Below are 10,000 nucleotides of genomic sequence, written 5' to 3'. Positions count from 1 at the left end.
TTATATTGCAGAGTCACAGCAAATACTGGAAACAAATAGACACACATTGCGTATGTGTGGTGGTGCAGTAACACAGCACTGGATAATGAGCTGCGTTTTGTCTTCCAGGAGATTCAAGTTATCTTTGCGAATATGTAGCTCTAATAGTACAAGCTATTGTTTTGGTACCATATATCATTATAGTACCATGGTAGATGTCTTAGGTAAATCGCCCCCTGAGAGGACATGTACGTGGTTACAAGCAAAATACTAAACCCAGAAAGATTGAAGAAAATAAAAGGGAATATTGGCTTTGAGGCTTACATGTTGATCATTTTCAAGTTCCCTTACAACTTCTTTTTCACCACAAGCATGCACTCTGAGCATCTGACAGCTTTCTCAGAGAAAAGTTCACTAAAGTAAATCCCTGTCAGGTGGGGTTAGTATTTGGATGGGTGACCTCAAAATAAAAGACTAAAATTCCATTTAACGCTCAAAAATGCAAACTAGGCAAGGTACAGATTTTTTTAGCCTGCTTTATGCAAAACAAATATTGATACAAAGTTTTTAGGATGAGAAGAAGAAATTTTCGGGAAATGTCGATCGAGAATAAAATATGTTGCCATCAGCAACAAAATTATTTGTGACATGAAAACAACTTCAATTTTGAACCGAGAACATAAAAAGTTACCCTTGTACTTCTGGCTGCACAAGTGAATCGCAAAATGGACCACGCATGTTTACTTGCAAAACAAAGGATACATCTGTGTCAAAATGATGGCAAGACACCACGTTTTGGTTTTTGTTAGTTCGGTTTTTTTTCCTTTCAAGTGTTTTAAAGATTGACCAGACAAGAAATGTGCATATTCAACACAAAGATCACAATAGCCCAACTCTTGAGGTTGACCACTGTTTCTGCAAAAAAAAACTCACTCTCCTACACGAGGTTATTTATCACCACGTAATTCCATCGTTTTGGAAATAGCAGCTGCTTTATTAGCTTATTTGAACGGTAAAATGCTCTCCATTAAAGGAAAAGATTTTCATTCAAAGTTTGTAAGATGCCCTAATTACATTCATTTAATTTTTCCACAATCAAACTTGTTTTCTAAAGCACTTGCCGGCGAGAGGCTATGGTGAAATGATTCTGTTCCTAGTGTCACACAAAGTGTACATTTATTAAACAAATTGTGAGAGAGCAAAACTGCAAATAGTTTATGTAACATAGCGGCACCAAATTAGCACCTATTGTATATTACATTTCGCATACGCATATATAAGTAGGTTAGCACATTATGCAAAAGCAGAGAGCACACACAACCAGGCGGTGTGTGTGAATAACCAGAATAAAACTCCATCGACATCCGACTACATGGTGGCAGCGTTTTACAAGAATAATCACTAGAGTCAAATTGGAAGAGGACAGCAGAAGCGAATTATGGCAACAGCAACGCCTTTTGCGTCGCCACAGATGAACTGGGACGCTCCTGATCCAATAACTGCATTCGCAAGATTCAAACAAAAATGTCAGCTTATGTTTTCAAGCGTTCTCAAAGACGCCGATGACGAAGAAAAAGTGAGCTATATTTTACTCTGGTCGGGTGAAAAAGGTCTGGACATTTACAACAGTTGGACATTCACAAAGGAGGAAGAGAGGAAAAAGCCTGCCATTATTTTCGAACGGTTCGAGAATCAATTGGAGCCGAAGACGAGTCATCGAATTCACAGATACACACTACAAGGAATGCGACAAGAACAAAGCGAGCCAGTGGACGATTTTATCTCAAGATTAAAAGACCTAGCAGCAAAATGTCAATTTCGCGACAGCACCGGAGTCAAAGACAGAGTTCTAGATCAGCTTATTTGGGGGTCAAAAACCCCGATGTCCAGAAGTCCCTCATAGGCCGAGACAAATCACTGACCCTTGCAGGCGCTATCGAGATTGCAAGAAGCCACGAGGCGACAAGTAAACATATGAAGACACTGGCAGAAAGTAGCGAAAGCCATCAAGAGGATAGAAGTGTAGATGCCATTCATAAGGAACAAGAAAGGGAATCCTGTAACAACTGCGGAAAACAACACCCGAGGAACAGATGTCCAGCGTACGGTACTCTATGTTGAAAATGCAGCAAAGCTAATCATTGGCAATCTGTCTGCCGATCCAGTAAACGAAAACAATTTATCCAAGGAAGAAAGCCGGTTTTCAAAAAATCTATTCACACGATTGAAGACAGGGGCGATGAAGACAATGATGAAATTCTCACAATTAGTACAATCGAGGTTAACACCATAGAAGACACGCAACATTCGACGGCACACGACACACGCGATGAAGTCTTTGCAACACTGGAAATAACCTAGCCTGAAAAGAACCGGAAAATTAATCTCCAGTGCAAGGTGGACACAGGTGCACAGAGCAATGTTTTGCCAATCAGGCTACTTCGCATAATCGCCCCAGAGAAGTTTGATGACGAAGGAAACCTCAAACCAGAAGTACTGGAAAAGAATGAGGCCGTCCTCTCAGCATACCGTGGCTCTCTAATCAAGCAGCTTGGCACTATAAACATCTCGTGCAAGTACAAAGAGAAGAAGATTAACTGCATTTTCTATGTCACAGATACTTCAGGGCCAGCTATCCTCGGTCTAAAAGCGTGCATTGCCCTAAAATTAGTCTCCCTCCACTGTACGCTAAGAACAAATCAATTACACCAGGCTGATCCAACTAGCAGCTTCAATTCCCCAGCTCAAAATCCGGGTACTTGCAAGAAAAGCTCGAGTTCCATTGGAAGTCATGTACCAATGGAAGAGCGGCCATCAATCACAAGTAAACAAGAGCTGATGGATATGTACCCAGAATGTTTTAATGGCACAGTTGGATGTTTGATGACTACACATACCACATCACACTGGATCCTGAAGTATCACCGGTGGTCCACCCCGGAAAGTACCTATAGAGTTGAAAGACAAATTACAAGCCGAATTACGTGAGATGGAAAGTCAAGATATCATTGCGAAAAAAAGGCAACCTACGGATTGGGTTAACTCCCTGGTCATTAGAGAAAAAGAAAATGGACGACTTCGTTTATGCCTCGATCCCAAAGACCTGAATAAGGCGATCAAAAGAGAACATCATCCCATACCCACACTAGAGGAAATCACACCCAAATTATCAAGAGCAAAGCTTTTTAGTAAGCTTGACGCTCGCAATGGCTATTGGAATGTCAAACTAGATGACGAGTCCTCGTACCTGACAACCTTCAATACACCATTTGGTCAGTATCGTTTCCTCAGAATGCCGTTTGGCCTACGAATGAGTCAAGATATCTTCCAGTTCAAGATTGATGAGACGTATCGTGATTGCCTGGGAGCCATTGGTATTGCAGATGACGTCACAGTCTATGGAAAGAACGACAAAGAGCATGACTTACACCTACATGAAACCATGGGACGTACCAGACAGGCCGGTGTCAAGCTCAATGATGAGAAGTGCGTTATCAAAACAAAGGAGTGCAGTTTCTTTGGTATGCTCTACACACCAGACGGTGTCAAACCCAGCCCAGATAAAGTCAGAGCCATAGAAAGTTTAGAACCGCCTAAAGACACGAATGAGCTTCACACCTTTTGGGGATGGCAACCTACATGAGCTCATTCATCCCCAATCTAGCTGACCACACTGCCCCCTTAAGAACCTCTTAAAAGAGAACGTTGATTTCACATGGAATCCATCACATTCAAAAGCCTTTGAGAAGGTGAAGGCATTGATATGTACCACAACGACCTTGGCCTACTATGACAGAAGTGAACCAGTTGTCCTCCATGTTGATGCATCAATTAAGGGTTTGGGCACAGCTCTCTTCCAAAATGACAAGCCAATAGCCTTTGCATCGAAAGCACTTACCCCTGCAGAGACCAGATATGCTAATATTGAACGGGAACTATTGGCAGTGGTATACGGCTGCGAAAAATTCCATTAATATCTCTATGGAAGATTGTTCGTGGTTAAAACAGACCATCGCCCCCTGGAACAGATCCATAAAAAGAACCTGATAAAAGCACCTCCACGCCTTCAAAGAATGCTGTTGCGTTTACAACCTTACGACTGCGTCATTAAATATCTTCCAGGAAGAGAAATGGTTACAGCTGACGCCCTGTCACGCCTTTCGCCGGTGGATGAATTTGAAGTGTCGGACATCAATGTGAAAGTTCACCATCTAATCAGAATCACCCCAGCCAAAATGGAAGAGTTCAAAAGGGAAACTGCGAAAGATGAAACCCTGCAGCTTCTAGCCCACAAAGTTATGCAAGGTTGGCCTGACAGTGGGAAGAAAATCGTTTCGGCGCTAAAACCATACTGGCCCCTACGCGATGACATATCAGTAGAAGATGGGCTGATACTTCTTGGAAGCCGTGTTATAGTACCTGAATCCTTGAGAGGCAACATCTTGCAGCAAATCCACAGAGGGCACTTTGGTATGGGAAATGCAAACTACGAGCCAAATCCTGTGTTTACTGGCCAGGCACATACAAAGAAATTGAAAACCTTGTAAACTCATGTTGTGTTTGCCAGAAGTACCACAATTCCCAGCAAAAGGAGCCAATGATACCAACAGAGATCCCTTCAAGACCATGGAAAACACTGAGCGCAGACCTTTTCTACGTTCAACAGTCGTGGTTCCTCATAGTTGTCGACTATTATTCCAAGTTCCCATTTGTCAAGAAACTTCAAAACCTCACATCCGGGGCCGTTGTTAATGAAATGAAAATGCTATTCGCAGAAAATGGAATCCCAGAATCTCTTCGATGTGACAACGGCACTCAGTTTACATCCGGCAAGTTCCATCAACTGGCAAGCCAGTTCGGGTTTGAAATTGTAACGTCATTTCCACATTACCCACGTGGCCATGGGTTCGTTGAACGCCAAGTCCAAACGGTTAAGAAGACGATCCTGAAGTGCAGAGAGACTAAAGAAGACATAGATCTAGCCCTGCTGGCTCTATGAACAACGCCCCTGAGTTCCAATATACCGTCACCAGCTGAATTACTGAATGGCCGAGTATTTAAATCTACACTTCCTGGTAAGATCCAGCCATCAAAGAACTAAGAGGAAGTTACAAATTGGCTCAAAGCGAGACAAGACAACCAATGCCACTATTACAACAGGAATACCAAGGAGCTCCCTGAATTACACAGGGACCACGCTATCTTTGTACAAGACCCTGTGAGAAAGACATGGAATCCTGCTAGGGTCATAGATCAGGGAGAAACACCCCGCTCATATCTCATAGAAACTGGAACTGGTGCCCAATTGCGAAGAAATAGAATCCATCTTAGACCGAATAATGCTTCCAACAACTCGGCAAACAACTCTTCGGATTGCGTGTCCCAAAGAAGCATGACTGCACAATATTCAAGCGCCATTCTACGAGAATCCACTGCGGCAGGCAATTCAGCAAATGACCCATCAAGTGGCAATTTGACTATACAGCCCTCAAGCCCCAATCCACAATGTTCTAGTGTAACAGGAGAAGCCAAGAAAGGACCAAGAAAATCCCGCGCGGGACGTGAAATCCGGGCACCGGAAAGACTTAATCTCTGACGCTTGCTTTAATAGTTGATATTAGTATGATACATAAACACCAGACAGAAAATCCCTATATATATATATATAATTTCTTTCTTTGAGTAGAACGTATTTCGTAGAGCGCTCAACTCAATTGATTGAGGAGCAATAACTATGACTTTACACAAGTTTAGGTTTCACGAGTAACCATGATCGTTTAATGCTACAGAACTGTTTCGTATGGTACAAGTACCACACTCATCAGGCAATTTTAACGACTCGAAGTTTAACGACTCGACTCTTACCACATTTTGACGTCATCTGTGATCTATTACTGAACAGATGCACGGCAACATGGAATCTATTTGTTAAATTGTTACTAGACGTTGGCCCGAATGAAGATTTTGTGTTTGTTTGTTTTCCATTTAATTAATATAGTTTTAAGAGAAGGGGATGTAACATAGTGGCACCAAATTAGCACCTATTGTATATTACATTTCGCATACGCATATGTAAGTAGGTTGGCACATTATGCATGTAACATAGCGGCACCAAATTAACACCTATTGTATATTTCATTTCGCATACGCCTATATAAGTAGGTTAGCACATTATGCAAAAGCAGAGAGCACACAACCAGGCGGTGTGTGTGAATAACCAGAATAAAACTCCATCGACATCCGACTACAGTTTACTAGACAAGAGCAGTTAAAAAACTGAGTGATCATTTAGAAATAACCAGGGTTTTCATTTGAGGCCGGACGCTGAATGTTTCATCCAGTTGTTTATCTTTTCATGTCCAGTACTTTGATGTCATAAATTTCTAGACTTAGTGCCTCCTTTTTTTCCCTTTTTCTTTTTGTTTCCCTTATGGTTGGGTCTAAAGAAACATAAGACAATCACAAGAAATTCTTCAAATTAACAGGAAGTCACATCGCTTTCCTTTGCTTAGTAAAGGTAATAATCGATCAGTTGGCGTTTCATTCACGCAATCAGTTTAGTTTTTCTTTTGTTTGTTGTTGTTGTTGTTGTTGTTTTTTTTTTTTTTTTCGGGGGGGGGGGGGGGTGATGCAAAACAAAAGTCACAAGTAACAGGTCATTGTTTTCGAATACAGAAACAATCCTAAACATTTACAAATGCTAACATTAGGCCTAAAATTAGGCCAAAGGTTACCTTTGGATTCTTTCTATATTGGTAAACCAATGACCTGTGACCTGTCTTTTTCACTGTCTTTTTTGACACTTTTTTTGTTCTCCAATCTCAAGAATGTAAACAGCATTTCTCAGAGTTTCATTTACAGTAATTTTTAGGGGACCTACTGTAGACCTCCTTGAGGGTTCAATCCCAAGGCACATGCAAGCGTTAAAAGAGAAAATATACAAATACTTTTGTTATCAAATCCAGTACTTCGAAAAGCTATCAAACCCATGAATAACACGAACTTTTCAGTGGTTCCATCAACACGAGCCTTGTCATTAGAAATGCAGAGGTTTGGACGACATTAGGCACTGCAAGGGTCCTTGATGCTATGCTAAAGCACTGAACAAAGAATTTACACAGCCAAAAAATAAAAATTAAAAAAAACACAAGATGATCGGCAGACATTTGGTGCACCTTGACCACCAGTTTACAGGGTGTTTCAAAAGTTCATTCTGATATTTTGTTCCCTTACTGGTATATTTCAGTAATTACTATAACTACCTCTTGAAAAATTAAGTATGTTATTCCTGATAGACTTTACACTGTACATCAAATAAATTAAATAATATATAGATTTAGCCAACTTGAAGCCTAAAAGAAGAGCTCCCTGGTTATTTATTCTTACTGCCTGTAGGTTTAGTGAATATAAAAGGTTTCGAATTGTCCGCATTTGTCCATCCATAAAAAGAACAAATGATCTAGTGCCCAAGGAAAGAATTTGTGGAGTATCTTGTTCCGCTAAGTATGAGCTATTACTGGTATTCTGTTTTGTCATTGTCATTCTCTTTCGCTCTCCTTTCGTTTCTGTTCTAGACATAGGTCCTCCAGGCATCATCAAACCTTATCAGAGCTTCTAAAGATATGCCAAAACTTGCAAAACAGAGAAAAAAAGGAGCTCTTAGAAAATTAAAAATAAACACTCAGCTTTAAGTTTATATATGCTTGACTTGAATAACTGCATAGCCACCAGTGTGGACCACAGGTCTCATGATATGTCAAACTGGATTGAAACCAGCGAAAAATGCAGAAAGAAAACATGTTGCAAACTGTTTTCCACCTGAACACGAAAAGCGTTGACTGTGTAGGAAATATAGTTGATGTAGTCTGGCTGTGTAGCCCCATCGAGCCACAGAAAGCACACAAAAAATTCAGCCACGCTTATGTTTAGGTGAGCTAACCTGGGTTTCGTATTGTATGTGTACTATTGATGTGTTACTCATATATTTTGGTTCGCTTATGTTTGAGCTGCACTGTACGTGGCGTATGTTCCCCAAGACAAGAAACATTTCACTAAAATTAAACTGCATCCATGGTTAATATTTCTGTTCTGCACAGGTGATCAAATTCAAGTGTAGTTATTCTTTGTGGGTATTATTTTTGGCTTCGAGTAAATGCAGCTGTTTATCTTTCCTCAAGGAGCTGACTTTAGGGGACAATTAGGGACGCTAATTCTCTGTATTCCATGATATGACTTATGTTGAAGTTGGAGAGACAATGAAGGGGACACGACCTTCATATCAAGAATGGCATGCAGCTAATAACTTGCATTTCTACATGTTGTAAAAAGACACATCTGCTAGCAGAGTGCACAAAAAATGCCCAGCAGAGGAAACAAAATATTCTTGGTTAGTTTGCAAAAAAAATTAAGGGCATATAAATATCCTACAAGGTAAAACCATTCATTCCTTGGATATCCCAACAATAACATTCAGGTCCCAGCCTCCCAGCCAAATAAAGAAACCCTCATCAATAATTCATTTTGAAACCACGGGAAATGTGTTGAGAAGAATACTACTCCATCAATACCTTCTCCCCTTCACTACTGTACATATGAGTGATATCCAAAGAAGGAGTGAACTCCAACTTGGCAATTCCCTCAAAGCACTTCTTGAGATGTGGCTGAACACGGTATGGATCCTTTGTTTCTGACAAAATCTCCAACATCTCATCATTGGACAAAAAGAAAAATCTAAATGGCAATTCAAATGAATAATATATTATGCAAGAGAAAAATACTGTGCAATGTACCAAGGCTTTTCTTGATTACCCCCTCCACAAAAATGCTAGCCCAAAAATTGCCGCTTGATAAATTTCTTTTACATCCCAGCTCCAGAGCTGGATACCCAGATTGCCCTCGGTTTCCTTCCTGATATACAGTAAAAATCGAGGATCAAGGATCAAGCTTTCACTGGGACTCTACCTTTGACTGATACTGTATTTGAGATCAGTGATAATAAATTACTCAACAAAATAAATAAAATTAATCGCCAATGGCATCAGATTCCACCCAACCATGCAAAAAAATTTCCAATTCTTGCTATGGTTTGTAAAATGAGGAATGGTAGTTAAAGTGCCTATCACCTCGACACAGCTTTCCACTTTATTTATTCTCTGAAATCGTCCCAAATACCTGTACATTGTGTTGTTTTTAGAACCTTTGGGTTGAAAATTTACTTTTTTATTTGCTTTGAAAGACGGAAAAAGTGGTTACACTTTGACTGATAACCAAGTCATGAAGGGGAATGGGCTTAATAACGGGTTGATATCATATACTGCTTTGCATTTTGCTGGTTCTTTGAAAAACAGCAATGCAAAGTAATTTGTGACGTCAACCCGGTTATCGAACCTATTCCCCTTCATTGTTTGGTTCTGGATCAAAGTATCACCACTTTTCCTGTCTTTCAAAGCAAATAAAAAAACTGGAATTCTCAATTCTAAAAACAACACAACGTATACAACACAATTTCGGAGAATAAATAAAGTGGTAAACTATGTTGAGGTTATAGGCACTATAAAGGATAATATTTAAACCTTATTAAGCTACAATCTTGGCCAAAATTGTTGAGAAAACTCTGGACTAAACTCTGATCACAAGTATGAAAAAGAAGCTCTCTTTTTGTTCGCAGCCCCCCACCCTGATCAATGTTGCTAGGTGAAACTAAGCATGTTGAACCTGGGCTTATCAACAATGGTTGTAGGGGGGAAGGGGGATGGCTAATAATGTGCGATATTGAGGACGTACAGTGTAGTGGGCAAAATAACCCCTGTTTTTAATATTCTCAACCCTTTTTGTCTAAGATTGTAAACTAAGCCAGGCTGATCTACACGTATCAGACTAACCTGGAAAAGAAGAGCCTTTTCTTTTCAAGGTAAGCATTCAATCCTTTGTTGATCTGATCAAGCAATTCATTGCTGTCCTTTAACCTATCATGCATACTTGGCATTGAAGTAGCTGATAAAACCTGAAATGTCAAACAGAT

General features: G+C 40.2%; 1 protein-coding gene across 1 annotated transcript in view; it reads right to left on the bottom strand.

Annotated features, from left to right (window-relative positions):
- LOC138015676 (dynein axonemal heavy chain 12-like) overlaps window positions 1-10,000 on the bottom strand; it is a 319,401-nt gene that overhangs the window by 177,695 nt on the left and 131,706 nt on the right. Inside the window, exons 23-24 of the mRNA XM_068862787.1 lie at window positions 9,861-9,982; window positions 8,547-8,709 (exon numbers count right to left, since the gene is read on the bottom strand). Of these exons, the coding sequence (XP_068718888.1) occupies window positions 8,547-8,709; window positions 9,861-9,982 (285 nt within the window). The remainder of the gene's footprint in view (window positions 1-8,546; window positions 8,710-9,860; window positions 9,983-10,000) is intronic.

Source organism: Montipora capricornis, chromosome 9 (assembly GCF_036669925.1).
Source record: "Montipora capricornis isolate CH-2021 chromosome 9, ASM3666992v2, whole genome shotgun sequence".
NCBI classification, from domain to species: domain Eukaryota; kingdom Metazoa; phylum Cnidaria; class Anthozoa; order Scleractinia; family Acroporidae; genus Montipora; species Montipora capricornis.
The sequence above is the reverse complement of the archived record's forward strand: the minus strand, read 5'-3'. Positions and strand labels throughout refer to the sequence as shown.